The 22,681-nt window shown below is 42.6% G+C and overlaps 1 protein-coding gene across 3 annotated transcripts in view; it reads left to right on the plus strand.

The window, feature by feature from the left end:
* NFIC (nuclear factor I C) overlaps window positions 1-22,681 on the plus strand; it is a 173,838-nt gene that overhangs the window by 109,007 nt on the left and 42,150 nt on the right. The window contains exon 7 of one of the 3 annotated variants that reach the window (XM_072113634.1): window positions 4,365-5,660. The exons of the other annotated variants lie outside the window; for them this stretch is intronic. Coding sequence (XP_071969735.1) covers window positions 4,365-4,453 — 89 coding nt within the window. The 3' untranslated portion in view covers window positions 4,454-5,660. Of the gene's footprint in view, window positions 1-4,364; window positions 5,661-22,681 lie in introns of those variants that run through there. 3 annotated transcript variants of the gene reach the window in all.

The following is a 22,681-nucleotide window of genomic DNA, read 5'->3' on the forward strand; positions in this document are numbered from 1 at the left end:
GTTTTTAGTTATATACTGTGCCCCATCTATTACATACCATCCTACCTTTATTTATATATATATTATATTATATATATATATGATGCACCTGTATACATATCATTGATCACACGCTGTATACCACTAAGGCATCAGCCCTGCAGGATTGCAGCACTGCGCTGGTAACCAAAGCAGGGAAAATAAAGACTCCAAACAAAGAATATTCACAATGGCAGTTTAAAAAAACATAATAATCCCCCACAAATATATAGATATCCAGTGCACTGCCCCCAGTATATAGGGAGCCAGAACACTGCAGCCCTCTCCAGTATATAGTTATCCAGGTCACTGCAGTCCTCTTGCGCCCAATATATTGGTAGCCCTAGCACACTGCAACTCCTCCACCCTTCTCAGTTTATAGGTAGCCCCAGTATACAGCAGCCCCACTATCCCAATATATAAGTAGCCTCAGCACACTTCAGCTCCCCCACTGCCCAGTATATAGATAGCCCCATCACAATGCAGCCCCTTAGTATATAGGTAGCCTTAGCACAATGCAGCCTCCCCCCCAGTATATAGTTAGCCCCAGCACACTGCAGCCCCTCACTCCCCAGTATATAGGCAGCACCCACTCCACAGTATATAGTGACGTCATAGTGTGCATGCAGAGCTCGGTCATGATGCAGCTGCTAGTAGAAGAGGGGAGAAGAGGAGCCTCGGTGAGCTTCGGAAGGTGAGTGGGGCAGTGAACTCATTTCCTCCACCGGGTTGTGCCCGGTGCCGTCGGCGCCATGCTGGGTGAAATAGACGGGCCTGATATGTCTGGAATGTGAGGGTGGCGTTATAAAAAGAAATAAAGCTCATATACTCATTTCTCTACAAGCTGTCATTAACCTGTGGAACCTCCCATCACTGTCTATCTCTGTTCGTATACAATGGCCAGCCATCCTACCACAGCCACACACCTTTTAAAGCAAGAGTTTCATGCAGTAGCAGGCGTACGTCTGTGGTAGGTTGGCACTGCTGCCCATTGTATACAAATAGAGATAGACAGTAATTGGAGACGACACAGATTAATGGCAGCTGGTAGTGAGTATAAAAGGGTTTATTGTTTTTGTAGCAACCTCCCCCGCCCCCCCCCCCCCGCCATATATATGATTCTTTAATTTCTGTAAAACCCACTTAACATTTAAAATAATGAGTAACATTGCAAAATACAAGATGTCACTTGTTCTGTGATTTTTTTTAAACCATTAACGCTCAGCGTCCGATATATCGGACGCTGAGCACGGTGACCTAGCGCTCAGCGTCCGATATATCGGACGCCGAGCCAATGCCGGTTCAGCTCAAGATCTGAGCCGAACCGGCATCGGCACCCCAGTATAACACCCGCGATCGGAGTTAGCAGTCAGCGCGACCGCGGCATTTAACATGCTTCTGGGGGATCTTTCCCCCACGATCTGGACCCCAGTGTTGCCTGCAAGAACTGCCAGTAAGATCAGTAAGATGGCGTCTATGACGTCATCTTACTGGCAGAGTGCCAGCCTATGCAAGTGCATAGGCTGACACTGCTAATACCCTGCAATACATGAGTATTGCAGAATATTATGATGAGCAAGCATGATTGCAAGATGATTGCTTGTTCATGTCCCATGGTGGAAGTAGTGTAAAAGTAAAAAAAAAAAAGTTATTCAATAAAAAATAAAGAGAGAAATCAATAAAAATGCCCAAAAGCCCCAAAACATATAAAGAGACATATAACTCAAATAAAAGTCTAAATAATGACACAAACCTCACATATATAGTATCACTGCGTCTGTAACAGCCCGCAGAATAACAGTAAATAATTATTGAACCCACACGATAAACGCCATAAAAAAAACTGTTATAAACCCTCCAAAAATTATGATTTTTACCTTTTCAATCCCACAAAAAATGCTATAAAAGTGATCAAAAAACATATGTACTCCAGAATTATACTTGTGCAAAGTACAACATGTCCCACAAAAAACAAGCCATCAACCAGCTCTGTAGCCAAAAAAGTAACAATGTTATGCCACTTGGAAGACAGCAATACAAAAATGATAGATTTTTTCCCCACATTAAGGTTTTATTTGGCAAATTTAGTAAAACGTAAGAAAAAATATTCATATATGGTATCCCCATAATCGTATCAACCCGTAAAATAAAGATAACATAATTATTAGGCTAAACGGTGAACACCAAAAAAAAAAAAAAATCCAGTACAGCATTGATGCTTTTCTACTCCGGGCCAAAAAAAAAAAGTTCCTAAATTTTCAACAATAGGGGATACCAACCCCAAAATGGTAACGCTGGAAAAAGCATCTCATCCTGCTCCTTCCCTTCTGCGCCTCGCTATGCGCCCATAAAACAAGTAACGGCCACATGTGGGGGGTCTCGGTACTCAGGAGAAATTATAGAACAAATTGTATGGTGGGTTTTCTCTTTTTATCTTTTGGAAATGTGTCAATTTTAGGGCTACATGAACGTATAACCGGCACAATTTGACCATTCTAAATTTCACCTCCATTTTGATTCACTACTTTGAAAATCTCATGGGGTTAACGATCTTCGTAAAAGCTGTTTCTGATAGCTTGAGGGGTGCAGATTTGAAAATGGGTTGGTTATATAGGGGGTTTTGATGCTAAATATGTAAAATTTCATTCAAAACTGTATTTATCCCCAAAATAGTCAATTCAGAAAATCCGGAAAATCACTATTCGATTTGTAAGCCGCGTGACATCAAAATAAATTATCCAGACATTTCAAAAATGATGAAAATGTAAAGTAGACATATGGGAAATTATATTCAGCAATTTATTTAAGTGGTAAATCTATCTGCCTGAAAATGCAATGATTTAGTATTTCGAAAATGGCAATATTTTCTTTTTTTTGTAAATAAATGCAAAACTTATCAGCCAAAATTTACCACTAAAATGAAGTACAACATGTGGGGAAAAAAAACTATCTCAGAATTGTTTAAATAAGTAACAGTGATCAAAAGTTATAACCATATAAAGAGACGCAAGTCAAAATACAAAAAATGGGGCTGAGCCTTGAGCTGTAAAATTGCTGCGTCCTTAAAGGGGACCTACCACCACGATTCTACCTCTAAAGGTAGAACGGGTGGTAGGTGGATGAATGGGACGTAAGGATAGCCCTTTTTGGGCTAATCCTTACGTCCCGGCTATCCTTTTGTAAACTTTAATCAGTTGATATGCTAATTTAATTAAGCGGCTACTGGGGCGTGGAGTAGCCGGACATGAGGCTACTAGTCGCGGCTACTCCACGCCCCAGTAGCCTTGTTCCTCCGCCTACCATGTAATCTTCGGCGCGCAGCACCTCGTAGCTGCGCTCCCTCGTCCAAGCACCCGGCGTCTGCGCATGCGCAGTAGCGCCGGCCTCGGAGCTACGGCCGCGCACCCGTAGGCCTGCGTCCTGCGCATGCGCAGAACGCAGGATATTCGCACGAGGGCGCGCAGCTACGAGGAGCTGCGCGCCGAAGATTACCCGGTAGGCGGAGGAACAAGGCTACTGGGGCGTGGAGTAGCCGCGACTAGTAGCCTCATGTCCGGCTACTCCACGCCCCAGTAGCCGCTTAAATAAATTAGCATATCAACTGATTAAAGTTTACAAAAGGATAGCCGGGACGTAAGGATTAGCCCAAAAAGGGCTATCCTTACGTCCCATTTATCCACCTACCACCCGTTCTACCTTTATAGGTAGAATCGTGGTGGTAGGTCCCCTTTAAGGGGTTAATGATGCGTTTCCAATACAAACACCTCATGTGAAGGCAGCTGTTAGCTAGTGGATCAGTTCAAAAGATAACAGCCAATTAAGAATATGCTCAGGGCTTTTGATATATTTGTGGCTTTTTAATTGGTTAGGAAGAAGGGGATTGGGGTGTGGATACAAGGTGTACGTGTCTATCGGAAGAAAGTGAAAAGCTGTGGGGGGACAATCAGTGGGGAGAATATATCATGGCTTGTAGTCCAGTTTTCTGGTGTAGAAGCCACGAGAAAGTCGCAATTCATTTTTTTTCCCCCTACACCAAGTGGGCGTGATGTGCTCAGTTCCTTGTGCAGGCTGTAGCGCAATTCTATGCTAGCTGTGAAAGGCAAAAAAGGAGGAATAATAATTTATACAGCTCCATCATATTCTGCAATGCTATCAGATCATGGAGTACATGGCGACAGACAAAGTATTCTGTTCTTTATTGTATTGCCGGTCATTTGCCACCTCAGCATTTGGTTGCATATTTCATAGGTCATATTCCTTCATATGAATAAGTGACAGCTGGAAAAGTGCAGATAAGGCAGCACCACCATAAAGTATGATATACCTGATCTTCCTTCCCTCGACAGAAGGGCTGCTACCTTCCATCCTCACACGTTGCTGCTGTAGCCTGACTGCCCGACAACTGCTTCTCTACTGTGCTCATTGGCTGAAGTAAAGTTCGGTGAGACAGAGAAGAAGATTAAGGACAGAGCTAAGGAGAGGGGTTGGCAGTGACTCTCAGCAAAAAGAAGTGTTGAGATCGCAGAGCAGAGCGGCCAACAGCAGCCGCACATTTCTCCACGGTGGATCATCATATCACCAATTTGGAGGAGCAATGGGCCCCCGGAGAGCTTTGGGCCATTGGCGACCTCCCAGAACACCCATATGATGATCTGCCATTGCCTGCCATTATCAACCTTTCACTTTAATTACATTCTTTGACAACAGCATTCCCAATTGCAGTTATGTTGGTGTTTGTTTCTTGATAACCACTGTTATCAGATTTCATTCTTGTCTGTTTACATAAAAACAATGTTACATGGGATTACGAGTATAATTTGTTCCAGGAACATACTTGCAATCCAAATAGCTTGTTTAACACCTAGAACTTTTTATTTTGCTATTCCTGGACAATTTTTACAGTGCTGCAGTGGTCTTTATCGCCTGGGAAATAAAACACTGGTATACAGTTGTCATCAAAGGGTACATTTTGCTATGATGTTTTATTGGTGGTCCATGTCATAAATCTACATAAACACCAGTACCCCAAGGTTTCAGTGATCAGATTATCATATTTCTCTACTTGCCATTCTGATGTCATCTCCTCCACAGGTAAGAGACGAAGGTACAAAAATGTAATTTATAAGACAAGGCAACTTCCTACATTTCTCCATGGCCCTGTTGTAATGCACATGTACCAATCATAGCTACTTTCAGCTATCAACATGGGGTCAGAATGGCACTAACGTTTTCAGGAATTCTTGCTACAGTATCACTTCTGGTATCAAGACAGACTGGTCTTCAGTCACCAGGCGCATTTAGCCAATAACCAGTTTGGAAATTTTTAAAGTCGCCCACAATATAATTTTTTCCGACAAGATCAAGACTCTTTTAGCACCTGCCAGAGGTAGTTTTGCATTGTTTTTTATGTGGGATTTGAGGATTGCATCAAATAAACAAGCTACAATAATGGATAAATGAAAAAAGCTAAGGTAGACAAATTGTCCTTAAAGGGAACCTACCACCCCGATTCTACCTATAAAGGTAGAAGGGGTGGTAGGTGGATGGATGGGACGTGAGGATAGCCCTTTTTTGGGCTAATCCTCACGTCCCGGATGTCTTTTACAAAACTTTATTACATCTATATGCAAATTTTTTTATGCGGCAACAGGGGCGTGGAGTAGCCGGACATTAGGCTACTAGTCGCGGCTACTCCACGCCCCCGTAGCCGCGTTACTCCGCCTACCAGATAACCCTCGGCGCGCAGCTACCAGGAGCGGTACCTCGTCCGGGTCCCCTGCGTTCTGTTAAAGGGATTATCCAGGTAATATAAAACGCAGCAGTGTATTTACTGCTAAGTGATTATTATTATTAATTAACTTGTGTCCCCCTTGTTACTGCAGGTTTAAAATAATTCAGCTAGTTTGAGGAACCAGCACGCATAGGATTTATACTGTCCTTCTCATACTGTCTGTTGTAATGCATTAAAATATTGCAGTTTAAATGTTGTGGTTTATTATAGTGGATTTGCAACAACCGCCGCATTTATTTCGAAAGTCCCGACATAATTGTGGAGCATGACCTATAAAGAAAAAATTGGTGCACTAAGTTTAATCCACCCTAGTGACAAAAAGGCTCTAGTGACCGGGCATTTATAGCGAATTTTTGCAGGCGGTGGTTTAAGGGCCATAACTATTGCGTGCTAAATTTTTTGCCTTGTTTTTTCCGGGACACATAGAGCTAGTTCAAACGTTATCAGTTTAATTTTTTAAAAATTTAGGATTAAAAGTGGAAAAAAGGTTTTTTTGTAATTTAAATTACATTAACTCTAAATGAACATTATTAATGAATTCCCTATTTTGATTTGGTTGTTGTAATATAAAATATGTATAGTCTCAGCAAACGGGGCGACTATGGCAATGGTTTTTTCCCCATAATTCCAACTTGTCTCTATCAGTCCTGGTGTTTACAATTTTGGTTGCCCTTGGATCCGACCATAAATCTTCTGACTATGGTCGTATTATTCTCATGATTAGCTTCTCTTGTCTGCACACTGCAGTTTTGTCTGCCTCCTGCCTCTCCCTCTGCCATACAAGACCAACTCAGACATAGGAACTTCCTGACAGCAAGTACAGCAAGGCATAACAGAGCTGACTGATCTGTCCCATCTCTCTTTTTATATATGTCATATACAGTACTAATAGAATGTTCAGAAGCTAAAATAAAGTGTAGATAAACCATGTACCCTGATAATCTAAGCACATTGTTACCACACAGCATTTAATAGTACATAGGAATCATAAAGTGTCTGCTTAGAGAGTCCCTGCCCACACTCTGGAATTTTACACTGACCATCACTGTGTTATAGGAGCTAAACAGCAATAAAACTGAATAAAATTGTAAAGTATGGAGGTTAAACATTATCTTTATTGTGTAAACATCACTAGGGGAGTAAAATTTGAGAACTTTCTTTTATGGACTACCCCCTTTAAATAGTTTGTTTTTATGATTCATTGGGGGAGATTTATTAATGTGTCGGTCTTAAGACCAGTGCAGAGTTCAACTAGATAGTTCTTTGTTCCGCAAGATTTAACACTGTCTGATGATGGATGATTAATCTGGTGCAGTATAACACTTTTAGTTACGCCCCTTTTTGTGTAAAACAGCCTGAAATTGGTCTAAATCTTCAGTAAATGTATTTTGGGTGAAAATGACTACAGTTTTCTGGCATAAACAGATTGGTAAATCTCCTCACTAAATTTTCACTGGAACATGGGTATAGAACAAATTAAAGGGCAAAGGGACATACATTATACGTCCACAGCATTTTTCTGCTAAGGGCTGCAAAATTTTAAATAACAACTAATTACGTCTTATATTTTACATTTTGATATTAATTATGCCTTTTCCTGGAATATCCCTTTAATTATTATTAATGCATATATTTCAAAATATCAGTTTATGCCCACATATATGCTTGTGCTGTACCTAGGATAAGACAGAATAGGCCAGTCGGCCGTTTTAACCCTTTGATGCTCTTTAAAATTTAACTTTTAATTCTTATCCACTTAAAATATAGAGTGAAAGAACAAACAAAAATTGTGTGGAATAAACTGTGTTTCTAACTCAGTTGGTTGTCTAAAATTATCAGAGAGCAGTGGTTAGCCTGTTTTGGCTCATTAATCTATCACATTCCTTTTGGGATGTTCTAGTTAGTATTGGAGTCTTTCATTCTGGTCAGCTTGCACACAGTGGGTAGTTAGTAGGGTAGGGGAGAATTTAGGATTGAGGTAGGGTAGTTCACACCATGCATACAATCCACTACATCCATCTGCGGTATCCTATACCTGCTGGTTTTTCCCTCGTCTCTCTATGCTACCTCTCTTCGATGTTTGTCTCCCGTGTTCGAGCCTGACCTGACTCTCTATTCCATTAGGCTCCTCTCTTGTCTCTGTGCTAAAACCTAGCGTCGCCCCCCCCCCCCCCGACATGTTTCACCACCTAGCGTGGCGTCCTCAGGGTTTTGGGGCAAAAGCCACATATATGACTGTGCTGTACCTAGGATAACCCACTAAAAGTCATAAATTGCCCTTTGCCACAAAGCAAGGCACAGATGGAAAGAGGTTCATCGTCTGGATAACAGATTTTGACTATATAGTTTTTGTATGCCATGCTACTTTTGAAAAACTTCTGAGGTGCCAGATTAGTGGCCTTGGATGTGGCCTGCACACCAAGGGGTGTAGTGAGCATTTTGAGCACTGTGTCATTCAATTTTATTTTCTAGAAATGAATTCACAGCAGATATAGCAAGCTGAAAATTAAAATACTCCATTTCCACACCATTAATTTGGAATGGTAGGAAAATTGCAATTTTCAATTTGCACCATAAGTTGTATACAGGCAGTCCCCGGGTTACGTACAAGATAGGGTCCGGAGGTTTGTTCTTAAGTTGAATTTGTATGCAAGTCGAAACTGTATATTTTATAAAAAAAAAAAAAAATTGGACAATTGGAGTTTAAACATTCTTTGTTTTTGAGTCTTTGCGATTGCCTTCCAATTCTGTGTAAATCACTAAAATTCCTTTCACTCATCAGTTGTGCCTTATTTCTAGGTTAAATTTTAGGGTCACAAGCATTAATATTCATGTATTTATAAAATCAAGAAACATGCCGTAGTGGCACCAACTAAGTACAACATATAGGTGATTGAAATGGCGTAACTGTGGAAAAATTGCAGCGTTTCCTGCATTAATGCATTACTTTATGGAAGTAATATGGGGGGTTAAAATGCTCACTATACCCCTTGAAATGATGCAAATTATCCCAAAAATATGATTTTTTGCGATTCAGAAATTTTGTTTTCAATCACAAGACTTCTAACCTCTACGGAGCGCCTCTTGGCTCCTCCCATAAGTAATTATTTGTGGTGCCTGGCTGGCTCCAGCTACACAGCAGTTAGAGAGCCAGTGGCTCTATGCGTGATCATAGCATTACATCTAAACACTCTGCTATGATTGCACATACTACGAGATTGGAGAGCTCTCTGACCGCTGTGTAGGTGGAGCCAGCCGAGTTGGGAGCCCTGATTAACAAAAGAAGTTTTCTGCAGATTGACCCGGGACGGCAGATGAGTTGTAAGCATATTCTTTTTTTTTATATAATTGTATTTTTATTAAAAGTTGAACATACAATGTGATGACACATGTCAGCAAATAAACAGGCAGAAAAAGAATTTTTCTTTTTTTTAAACAAAACATACAAATAAAGATAGGAATTGTCGGATCTGAAGTTTTCAACAATTTATTTATTTAACTAGGGATTAACCCTTCATCAAACATATTTATTATACAGCGATTCTCCGGTCTATGACTGTACCTTATAAAATGCAAATAGGGTTGGGACCTGAACACACGCAACCAATAACCTTATGTGGTGTCTGAAATTGTTGGCCTCATAACTGAGGTTTGTAATCAGATTTATCCACCTATGTGCTAGCACGTTTCAAGCAAAAGTCCTAATATACAAGAAAGGAAAAGAGAACCAGTAGAAGAGACACAGGGACCTCAGTCATACCCACAAGGACAGAAGACAACATATGAATCTCAAGACAGAACCTCCTCAAACAGTTGGGCTCTCACTTCACTCCTCCCCGCGCCCCAACTCCTCCGCCCAGAAGCGATCCCACTGTTCCCACATTTTATCAAAGGCCAAAATACGATCATCCAGGGAGGCAGTTAGGGACTCCATAGTGCGAATACTTCTCACTCTGGAGAGGAGGTCCAGGCGGGAAGGGGGGGCCTGCCTCTTCCAGAATTGCGAAATCAGGCATCTGGCTGCCGTCAGAATGCGTAGGCACATCTTGGTGATTGTCTTGGCCAGGGGCTGGGGAGAAACATTCAGTAGGTAAAATAGAGGGCAAAGTGGGACATCTACCGCTGTGACTGCTTTAATAAGGGCCTGCACCTGTTGCCAGAAGGGCTGTATGAATGGGCAGCTCCAGAAAATGTGCTGAAGGGTCCCGCCGGCGAGACCACAGTGCCAGCAAGTATCGGGTGTGTCCGGAAACAGTTTATGTAGCAAGGAGCCTAACCCGCATGTAATATAAGTTGGCGGAGGGCGGAAGATTGAACTTATCTCGCAAGTTCTCAAACGGTAAAACCTTCCTATCTCGGTAGTCCACAATATCTGCAAATCTGAATAGACCCTTTTTATGCCAGGGCTTGGAATCCTGGGCACTCCCTGAGCAATGCAAGGATGGAGTATGTAAGAAGGACTGCATTGGGGAACACTGTGACACCAAAGGGAATTTGTTCATACAAGCTTTCCAGACTCTGATTGTGAAAGCAATGGGACCTAGCAAGGAGCTAGGTGTCGGGGGCGGTTTCTTAGACCAGAGGTAGGAGTTGGGATGAAAGGGGGCTTTCTCCATCCATTTGGAGAAAGCCCACAAGGTGGACCAAGCCGGAATTCGTCTCAGGTGGGTCGCCCAATAATACTTAATTATGTCTGGGACTTACAAGCCTCCTCTGGACTTATGGGATAGCAAGAGTGATTTGGAATCTCTTTTTGGCCCAAATAAAGTGCAAAATCATCGCCTGCAGAGATCGCAGGACGCTCAACGGGATCGACACTGGTAAAGTCTCGAATCCGTAGAGCAGTTTGGGCAAGATGGTCATTTTGACCGCAGCTATCCTGCCAAAAATAGACAGGGGGAGGGAGTTCCACTTATCCAGCAGGGTTTTTATCTCCCGGAAGAGACCGGGGAAATTCTGCGTGTAAAGGGAGCCATAGGAGGGAGTCAGCAGTATCCCAAGGTATTTGATGGCATCTGTTTTCCAGTTATACTTGAAGGTCAATTTAAGGTTGTCCACTAGGGGTTGCGGTAGATTAAGCGGCAGGGCCTCCGTCTTGGAGGTGTTGACCTTATAACCGGATAGACGTCCGCACTGTAACAACCGAGCTTGCAAATTGGGCAGGGAAATGAGGGGTTGGGTTATTGTAAGTAAGATGTCATCCGCAAACAGCGCCAATTTAAATTCTTTATCTCGAAGAGCAATGCCGTGTATGTTAGGATCTTGCCTGATGATGGAGGCCAGGGGCTCTATGCACAGTATAAACAGAAGAGGGGATAGCGGGCAGCCATGTCGGGTACCATTTCGAATCTGCAGAGGTGGGGAAGACGCATGCTGGAGCTTAATTTGAGCTGTGGGATTTGAGTATAGCCCTTTCAATGCCTGAAGGAAGGGACCTCGTATGCCTATTTGTTCTAGAACCTGGAACATAAAGGGCCAACTGAGGCGGTCAAACGCCTTCTCAGCGTCCAGGCTCAAAACTAACGCTTGATCACCCCGTTTGTTAACCAAATCAATGAGATCAATCGTTCTTCTGGTGTTGTCACCCCCCTGCCGACCAGGGACAAATCCCACCTGATCTTTATGAATCAAATGGGGGATCCACTGGATCAGACGGTTGGCCAGTAATTTCGTAAAAATTTTAAGATCCGTGTTCAAAAGTGCTATTGGCCTATAATTAGCACACTCAGTCGCGTCCTTCCACGGTTTGGGGATGAGGGTAATATACGAATGGGTGAGGGTCTCAGGCAGGGGTTCACCTTTAAGAAAGATATTAAATAGCTTCGTCATTCGGGGCAACAACACATCAGAGAAGGTCTGATAGTATAAGTATGCGAGTCCATCCGGCCCAGGAGACTTCCCATTAGGCATATCCTTTATTACCTCTTCTATTTCATCCGGTGTTAGTTCTGAGTTAAGGGCCTCAACTGCCTCCCGGGACAACCCTGGAAGGGAGCAGGAGTCTAAGAAATCCACCAAAGCTGCATCCCTGTGATTTTCATCTCGAGGTAAGGTATCCGGCAGGGAGTACAATTTGGCGTAAAAATCGTGGAAGCGGGATGCTATAGCCCTTGGGTCATGTAATAAGTCCCCATCCGCGTCCCGTACAACATGGGGTACCTGATGGTCTCTTTTTTCCTTCAACTGTCTCGCCAACAGGGAGTGTGGTTTATTGGTCTGCTCATAATACTTTTGTCTAGTAAACACAAGTAGCTTTTCTACCGCTTGGGTTTGAATTTCCCGGAGCTGCTCCCTCATCTCTGTCAGCCGGCGTAGGCGACTCGAAGTGGGGTTAGCCAGGAGTGCTGCCTCTTGTTTGCCTATCTCTTTTCGCAGTTCCCCTTCCAGGTGCAGCCTGTTTTTTTTGAGTCTGGCCCCTTGTTCCATACAATGTCCCCTAAAGACTGCCTTGTGAGCCTCCCATATCATAGGGATGGAGGGTATTGCTTCCTCATTGAAATGAAAGTACTCTTTCAAAGCTGCAATAAGCTCTTCCTTAATTAGGGTTTTTTTAAGAAGGGACTCATTTAAGCGCCAGTGACAAGCCCTGACTGAGGAAAAATCCTCCTTGAGTGCCAGATGGACAGGCGCATGATCTGACCACGAAATATCCCCCACCTCTGCAGATTGCATCAACCGCAATATTTGTATGTCCCCGAACCAGTAGTCGATCCGGGTGTGCGTGCCGTGCGGAGTGGAATAGAAGGTGAAGGAGCGGTCGCCCGGATTACCCACCCTCCATAAATCGTACAAAGCGAATCGTCGGATAACCCTACGAAAGGCTGACAAAATGCTGTTTTGGGATCTTGCTGGAGGTGTTGGGTTGATTGCTAAGCGGTCCATAGTTTCTAAGAAAATTACATTGAAGTCACCCCCTAACAGTAATGGCGCAGGTGGAAGTTTGGCTAATTTGTTCAGGACTTTGGTGATAAACCGAACCTGAGACTTATTGGGGGCATACAAATTGCATAGGAGAATTGGCGACCCAAACATTTTACCCTGAATGATAATATATCGCCCATTGGGATCCGAGGTCACCGATTCCGGGACAATGGGACAGGAAGTAGAGAATAAGATCGCTACTCCCGCTTTCTTATTGTCTGTGGAGGCCATATAGGAGACGCGATATAGGTGCCTCACGAAGTTTAGGTTCCCTGTGGTGTCAAAGTGCGTTTCCTGCAGGAAAACTACATCAGCTCTAGACCTTTTCAGCTCATTGAGCGCTATGCGGCGGTTACGGGCTGAATTGAGCCCCTTCACATTCAAAGTCAAAAACGGAACCATGATGAGCTAAACAGTTAGGGCGTGGGTATGGTGCGGCTGATATACCCTAAGCGGGTTTTACCTTAGACCGGTTTCTGACGGGCGAGGTCTGTACACTGCTACTGCCACACCTCCTTTAAGTGCAGAGAATGGAGTCCCATGTGCACAGCACCCTAGAACAACAAGGAGACAAAAACTACACAAACACAGACACAACAAATACCTAGGAAGACAAACACTCGATCCGAAACAACAGGAAAGGGGGGGACAGATAAAATAGAACTAATCCAAGAAAAAAAGGGGTAGAGGGAGGGAAAAAGGACGGAAGAAAATAGAACAATCAATCTATAACTAGAGAGAGGAGACACCTCCTGTCTCCAGTGTAGGCCTAATCAGCCGATCTACCCCTAGACTCGGGGAGCACTGTCGGCTGGTCCAGAATCCTTCACCACCTAAGGGTTAGGAGGAATAGGTCTGAGCAAGACCTACTTACCGAACGTGTCGTGGCAACGGAAGCCTCTAAAAGGCTGTAAACCTTGTAATATACAAGTCGATAACAGCTTAAGAAAAGGATTAAACAACAGAATACAATAAGACATCACACTGGGAGAAGCACCCCAGCGCCCTAGTGCACGTATGTAGGTAACAAACTTAGAGAGGAAGTACCCGGAGGTACACCCAGATAAAAGAAAGCCCCCCTCCCCCCCGAACCAACATAGCTAAAGAAATTAACTTCAAAGGATATGTAGCAGGGCGGTTAGCCGCCCTCAATCACACGAGTCCCTGGAGAAGGTTCTGGGGCTGGCTTCCCTCTCGCCTCTGATACATCGGTAGAGGGAGAAGGTCCCAGTCATCCATCTCCGGAATCGGGATATCCCAGACCTTGCAGAATTCTCGCAGGTCCGCGCTCGCAGATAGAGTGGTCGTGACTCCGTCTTTAGTAGCTAACAGAGCAAATGGAAAGTTACAACGGTAGGAAATTCCCATGTTCATGCAGCACATTCAGCAAAGATCGCATCATCCTCCTCTTCTGAAGCGTAATTCCTGACAAGTCCTGGTAAAGCTGCACCTCTGCGCTGTTAAAGGTGAAGTCTCTCTTTTTCCTTGCCAGAGACATAATCCGCTCTTTTAGCTCGAAGTCATGAACACAGCAAATGATATCTCTTGGGTTCGCCCCCATCGATTTAGGCCTCAGTGCTCGGTGCGCCCTGTCAAGCTTGACTTGTGTCTCCGGCTCATCCAGCAATGCAGAAAACAAGGCTTGAAGAGTAGAACAGACATCTTCCTTACCCTCCACTTCGGGGATGCCCCTCACCCGGATATTGTTGCGTCTGCCCCTATTATCCAAGTCTTCCAGATGTCTGGCCATATCTTGTATCACGAAGGACTGAGTATGCAGGGCTTGTTGCGTGTGTGAGATTTGGCGTTTCGTCTCTGCTTGTTCGGCTTCCAGGCTGCCAATTTTCTGAGTCATAGACTGGATATCGCGCCTCATCTCCGAGAATTCGGATTTGAAAGTTTCTTTCACATCCGCAATCAGACATTTAAAGTCCTCTTTAGTGGGCAGATTCTGTAAGTGAGTGTGCCAGCTTAAGTCAGGGGCTGGTGTTCTCCTACCCGCAGCAGAAGCGGTGAATTGTTGCTCGGGTGGGGACTCCCATAGACCGTGCCATAGCAGGGGTAGCACTAATGTCATCTCCAAATGACTGTGACAGCGGAACATACGGGATTCCGGGTGTAAACACCCCTGGTTGCGGGATAGCTGAGAGGAGAGCTGAGAGGCGGCACCTTTGTTTGAAAGTCCTCTTGGTCAGATGCCGTGAGGGCCAAGCTGTCCTTGATAGGCGAGTGATGGGTAACTTGGAAAGGTTGCTCACCTTCATTCTGCTGCCTGGGAGAACCCTGCTGTGATTCTTGTGTCGATGCGCCAGAAATTTGGTGCTGCTGCGCCAGAATGGAGCCCTGCTGTATTTGTGGCGCAGGGGCGCCACGATGACGACCGGAGACCGCATGGTGCGGGGAGGCGGCCGCATGGCCTCGTACCTGCGGCGGCTCCGCGGTAGCTTCCGGGGAGCCGCCTTTGCCTGCAGGAGCTGTGGGCGACATCTTGGACCCTGGAGGAGCTGATGGCGCCATTTTCGCTGGCATCCTGCTACTGGGTGCAGGCCCCGCCGGCGGTTCAGTGGCGGGAACGGAGCGGAGGTACCGGGTGAGTGCCATAATCCCTCCTGATGCAGCTGATTTTGGTCCAGGGGTCTTCACTCCCCTTGCAGGGGTCTTTCTGGGTTTGGGGGCCAGGGTAGCTCCTCTCTTTTGGGTTGAATCAGGCACCGGGGTGGCAGAGCTCTCTCAGTGTGCGGCCATCTTCCTTGAGGTCCAGCCACGCCCCCTGTAAGCATATTCTAATGGTAGATGTCCTTTAAGGTGATTAAGGAGATATAGGCTGGAAAGGGATCTTTATCTAAGCACAAATAATTTGGATTTTTGTTTGTAGTTAATTGAGGGAATGCTAAAAAGGATATATCAAACACTATCCAAGTTGACTGTTTTTTTTAAAAAGACAACAGAATCATTTTTATTTGCTGAGAGACTTTTTTTTAGATTTTCTGTGAGTATAGCCATATGTAAGCATATTTAGTTCACATCTGAGTTATTGAATTAGTTTTGTCTACAAGTCATTTTGAGTCAAGCTTGTGGCCGTACATATGTCCCCCAATGCGGTCGTGTATATTTGGCCTAAGGTTAGATGACCACAAATGAGCCAATTCTTGGCCATGAAAAAGGGACGTTAACGTCGCATACTTTTGGCATCAGTTTCTCACTGATCCTAATAAACTATATGAGTGATCGGTTCAGACCTGGACATGCTTTACTCCTTATTAGAACAGACACAGCTGTTTACTCTGGATCGAATTGTATGATTTATAGGTTGGACTTGATTAACTGATGTGATTTTTCCAGCTTCTCTACTATGATTCTATTTGTGTTAGGATAATATTTTGTCCTTTCATACCATCCCCTTCACTTTCTGGTATACACTAGTAGAAGTAGAAGCCGAGTTTTTCTAAAAATGTTTGTGCTACAAAAGCCCTGAGTTAAAAAACCATCTTGTCTACATACCCTCCTGCACTCCCTGCAGCTTCTCCCTGTTATAGTATGTGACAAGAGAGAAGAGGAACCATGGGTAGGAAATGCATTGGTCACAGCTTCCCCAGTATATAGCCAGCCACCCGCTGTCCCAGTGTATATAGCCTGCAGGACCCTGTCCCAGTGTATATAGCCTGCAGGACCCTGCCCCAGTGTATATAGCATGCCAGACCCTGCCCCAGTGTATATAGCCTGCCGCCGCTGCCGGACAGATCACACAGAAGATATACAGGGGTCGTCGGAAAGGTGAGTTTAGATATATTTATTTTTTTGACTCGAGTATAAGCCGAGTTTGGGTTTTTCAGCACATTTTTTGTGCTGAAAAACTAGGCTTATACTCGAGTATATAAGTATACACATATATATATATATCAGGGGCTGTCGCAGGGCATTTTATTACTGGGGGCTGCTTTAGGGCATTTCATTAATAGTATCATAGTATACAAGGCCGGAAAAAGATGCAAGTCCATCCTTTAAGAACTAAATAAATGTTTTATCCCCATAACCCGTGATATTTTTTCTCTCCAGAAAGGCATCCAGGCCTCTCTTGGACATCTACACAGAGTCCGCATTGTAATCTGTCATTGTATTCTAGTCCCCCATTCCCCTAATAATCTTGGTTGCACTCTCCTGCACCCGTTCCAGCTCTACTATATCATTTTTATACACTGGTGCCCAAAACTGTACACAATATACCATGTGTGGTCTGACCAGGGATTTGTATAAGGGCAAAACTATGTCTTTATCTTGAGAATCTATTCCTCTCTTGATACATCCCATAATTTTATTTGCTTTAGCAGCAGCCGCCTGGCTCTGGTCACTAAAATTAAGTTTACCATCCACCAATACGCCCAAGTCCTTTTCTTCTCCAGTTTTACCAAGTAATTGACTGGTCAGAACATAATTATACATTTTGTTTCCATGGCCCAAGTGCATAACTTTACATTTATCTACATTAAACCTCATCAACCATTTCACTGCCCACTCCTCAAGCTTCCACAAATTCCTCTTTAATGCTAAACTATCAACCTATTTATTACTTTGCACAGCTTAGTATCATCTGCAAATATTGAAACTTGACTGTGTAAACCCACTGCAAGGTCATTAATAAAAATATTAAAAAGAAGTGGCCCAAATACTGACCCCGGTGGCACTCCACTGATAACGTCCACCCAATCTGAGAATGTGCCATTAATGGCGACCCTCTGTTTTCTATCACTAAGCCAATTACTTACCCAAATACACAGATTTTCTCCTAGTCCCAGCAGTCTCATTTTATATACCAACCTTTTATGCGGCACGGTGTCAAATGCCAGATATACAACATCCACAGTGTTCCCCAGATCCAGTCTGGAACTTACCTCCTCGTAGAAACCAATCAGATTAGTCTGACAGGACTGATCTCTCATAAACCCATGCTGACGCTGGGTTATAAGGTTATGTACAGTGAGATACTCCAGGATACCATCTCTAACAAACTTCTCAAATATTTTCCCCACCACAGAAGTTTTGTATGTTGGTACCACATTTGCTATACGCCAGTCCTCAGTGAATCTTCAAATATTGAAAATAACTGTCTATCATGGTACATAGTTTATGTAGAACCCGGGGGTGTATGCCATCTGGCCCCTGTGATCTCAGTGGTTGTGATGCGGCGCTGTACCTCTTCCTGGGTTAAACTGTTGACATACCAAAGAGAATTTACATCATTCCTCATTGTGTCTTCCACCAGGGGATTTTCCTGGGTAAAGACAGTCGAGAAGGAGACATTCAGTAGATTGGCCCTTTCCTCATCTCCTTCCACCATGACCCCCATGTTATTCCTAAGAGGGCCCACATTCTCCGTTTTTAGTTTCTTATCATTTATATACATTACTGGGGAAGGCTGCAGGGCATTACATTACTGGGGAAGGTTTTAGTGAATTTGATTAGTGTTGAAGGCTACATGAGCATTTCGTTACTGGGGATGGCTACATGGTCATTTGATTACGCTTGTATATACGGTATGTGTTTAATACTTTAATGGGGTTGTCCGATCTAAGCAGACATGGGCAGACATCTTGCAGTAAGATTTGTATTTTCCAATGGGTTCATTTTTATGGTAAAAATAGCATAATAATTAAAATGAATGAACTCTTTCTCTCAGCTGAATAGTTTTTTTTGCTTTTAATTTATTTTTTTAAAACCTTTATTTAACTTTTTATAACTGTCCCACTAGGGGACTTACACTAAGGATACCTGAATCCCACATACAATACATTGCAGTACTTCTGTACTGCAATGTATTATATCTGTCGGTGTTTTAGTGACAGTTTACCTGTACCCTATAGGCTACCGTACATGACATACATGGAGATCTTCATCTGACCTCCAAGAGGCAATGGCAAGGAGAGATCTCAGCAGACGCAGAGGTGACCAGGCTGTATGTAACAGCCGGTTTCGTGCTGTTGACTGCGCTGGCACACTAGCAGTGGACAATGGCCCACTAATTTGGAATCTATATTGCCCTATGGCGTTAAACAGCCAATGTACTCTAAAGTTATATTCCTATAGCTAAACAATATTCCCTTCCTCTTAAGTTATTTTCTTTTCGTGTCTGTGATCATAGACCTTATGTGACTTGTAAAAATGCACCTGTCCAAAGGACATTCTCCCTGAAGGTTTGTGGCTTTACCATATGCATTTGAATCTTTTTTATAAAATTCCTTGGTTGTTTACACCTTGGCAAATACAGCAATGAATGTTGCCATCTGTACAGGCAGTGTGTCAGGGTATTGCAGGGTATTATAAGCAATACAAGAAATTAAACCACAGTGGAGCCAATAAAAAAGTGTAAAAATTTTTTTTACATATAACATAAAAAAGTGAGTCACCATACAAACGCCACATATATGGTATTGACGCATATGTAATGACCAGTACAATAAAACAAAATCATTATTGAACCTACACTATTATCAATGTAAAAAAAATGTATAAAAACCAACCAGAAATTATGATTTTGTCTGATATAATACAATATCCACGGTACTGTTGTGAAGTACAGCATGTCCCGCAAAAAACTATGATGGAATTCGGTGCCTTCAGCTCTCTCTATTCAGCACCATGGACAACATATCAAATAGCTTTATATCACAAGGAATATTGCTAGTTGTTCTAACTTTCCATATTGATAACTTCTGACTTGATTATTATTCATTTTGGTGGTCAATAAGTATTAAATTATTCGTTCATGGAATATATATATTTTTAAGATTCTATTTATGCTATTTTTCAATTTTGAATAGCAATACAATAAATAAACTTCAGACTACAGTATATCACATTGTGACAATCGGATAATAGTGGAATACAGGCGGTCCCCTACTTAAGGACACTTGACTTACAGACAACCCATAGTTACAGACAGACCCCTCTGACCTCTGGTGAAGCTTTCTGAATGCTTTACTATAGTCCCAGATTGCAATAATCAGCTGTAAGGTGTCTGTAATGAAGCTTTATTGATAATCCTTGGTCCTATTACACCAAAAAATGTTTAAACTCCAATTGTCACTGGGGCCAAATTTTTTTTGGTCTGGATCAACAATTATAAAATATACCGTTTCAACTTACATACAAATTCAACTTAAGAACAAACCTCTGGACCCTATCTTGTACGTAACCCGGGGACTGCCTGTACAAGCAAGTACAGTAATGAACAGCATGATAAACCAACCATATGAGTATTGCTCACATGATATGCAATAATAGCGCTAGGGATACCATAGTCATCAAACACCATACAACCAACCCAGCACTCACACAAATCAAACATAAAGACAGACTCCCAGCAATACGAGGGGAAATCTGAATACCCAAGAAGTTTATGTGGCTGTATAGGGATTCATGTACCACCTCGTCCAGATGAACTCAAACTTTTGAGGATATCTCCTGTTGATATATACCGAGCGGTAGTGGTGAATAGCACTATAAATTCGCAGCTGACACCGCACTGTAACACCCGCGATCGGAGCCGCCTCTGATCGCGAGTGTTAACCTCTTACACGCCGCGGTCAAGCATGACCGCGGCGTGTAAGAGTGTTTCCGCTATGGATCGGATCCCCTGTGCCGCTTACCGGGGGATCCGATCCTCTTTTGGACAGCTCCGAGGACTGGAGCTGCCCGCTCTTCCTGGAAGTCAGACCCCTTCCGGGTCTGACTGTAAACTGTCTGAGCATGCACCTGCATGCTCAGACAGTTTACGCTGCTCTACAATGAAAAAGTATTGTAGAGCAGTGTGTTGAACTTAAACCAGCGATCAAAGCATCGGTGGTTCAAGTAAGTATAAGTAAAAACATGTAAAAACACTAAACACTACACATTAGAATAAATAGCCCCTAAAATGTCACTTTCCCATAAAACACTTAATAAAGTATAAAAAACACAAAAAAACCTGCATATTTGGTATTGCCGCGTTCGTAACAATCTGTATAATAAAACAGAAGTGTTATTGGACCCGCACGGTAAACGCCGGAGGAAAAAAACATAAAAAACGTTCCAAAAAAAGATAATTTTTAATTAATACCCTATAAAACTGCTCTAAAAAGGGATTTAAAAAATGTTATGCACTCTAAAATAAGCCCACTAAAAAGAACAACTGTTCTCGCAAAAAATAAGCCCCTAACCAGATTTGTCAGCCGAAAAATAAAAAAGTTATGCATATGAAAAGATGGTGATGCTAAAATGAACAAGATTTTCTCCAAATTAGTTTTTATTCAGTACAATTGAATAAAATACACAAAACCCCCACATATTTGGCACCACTGCGTCCGTAACAATCTGCATAATGAAACAGAATCGTTATTAGATCCGCAAAGTGAACCCCGTGAACCCCCCTATAAAAAAAAGCTCTAAAAAGTAATTAAAAAAATGTTATGCACTTTGACCACTAAAAAGAACAATCCTTCTCTCAAAAAATAAGCCCTTAACTCCTTAAGGACGCAGCCTGTTTGCACGTTAAGGCTCGGTACTTTTTTTAAAAATTTGACCAGTGTCTCTTCCTGTGGTAATAACTTTTCAACGCTTTAAGATATCTCTGTGATTTTGAGATTGTTTTCTCGTGAGACATTGTAGTTTATATTAGTAGTGTTATTTCGGTGATCCGTTCCTTTTTGGGGGGGTAAATTCTAAAATTTAGGAAAAATTTGAAAAAAATGACTATTTTCAAAGTTTCAAATGTTATACTTTTTAGACAAAAAGTGATACAACAAATTTTTTTTAATAGAAACCTTTTGCCATTGGTCTTTTTAAATCCATTATTTGTTTTACGTTTCCATTTTTTTATGGATGTGAGAAGGTTTGAAGTTTTAGTAGCAACTTCTCAGATTTTCTTGAAATTTGAAAAATGCTAACTTTTTGGTGATCAATTCAGTTTGGAAGTGCCCTATAAAGACTTATGTACTATATACCCCTACAAGTAACACCATTTTATGAACCTAACATCTCAACCTATTAAAATCAGCATTTAAGAAGTCTGTTAACCCTTTAATTATTTTTCCGGAAGCATATGAAAATGGATTGGAAATTTTGAAATTTCAATTTTTGATTTCAATCTTTCTAATTTAGCCCTAAAATGGATACGGTAATACCAGACATGTGGATGTCAGCTGCTGTTTCCCCGCACAGCGATGTCCAGAACAGAGTTAGCGATACTGGGAATTTGGAAGGCCAATTTGGCTGCAAATATTTTGAGGTGCCACAGTGTAATTGAAGAGCCCCTGAAGTAAAAGTACAATAGAAAACCCCAAAAAATGTCACCATTTCGGAAACTAGACCCCTCAAAGAATTTATTGTGGTTGTGGTGAGCGTTTTAACCCCCAACACGCTGGTCAAAATTGAATGCAAAGTAAATGGGACAGAGTAAAAATTGTGTTTTTATCTCAAAAATGTCATTTTAGTGCCTCGTATACTGTGCCCAACCCATGCCACTTTAGACAAACACCCCAAAAATCATTCTGCGGGTTGTCCCGAGTACGGCAATACCACACATGTGCCAATAATTTACAGGCTGGGCACACGGCAGGGGTCTACCCCATAGGAGGCAATAATCTGTAGGATGGAGACACGGCAGGGCTCAAAAGGGAATAACTTGTTGGAGCACAGACATTGTACTTTTTTTTTCTTTTTGGCATCATGAAAGATTTGTAGATGCCAATAGGGGCCAGTACAGTAGAAACCCCTAAGAACTGACCCTATTTTGGAAACTACACCCCTCCATGAATTAATCTAGGGGTATAGTTAGCATTTTAACCCCACAGGTGGACCCCTGAAAAAGTGCAAAATGGATAGTGCATAGTAAAAAATATCCATTATGTCATTTTGTGCCCAGCTGCTGCCATGGGAGACAAACACCCTAAAAATCATGATGCATGTTTTCCCGGGTAA

The sequence above is a fragment of the Engystomops pustulosus genome, chromosome 1 (assembly GCF_040894005.1).
Source record: "Engystomops pustulosus chromosome 1, aEngPut4.maternal, whole genome shotgun sequence".
Taxonomy (NCBI): Eukaryota; Metazoa; Chordata; class Amphibia; order Anura; family Leptodactylidae; genus Engystomops; species Engystomops pustulosus.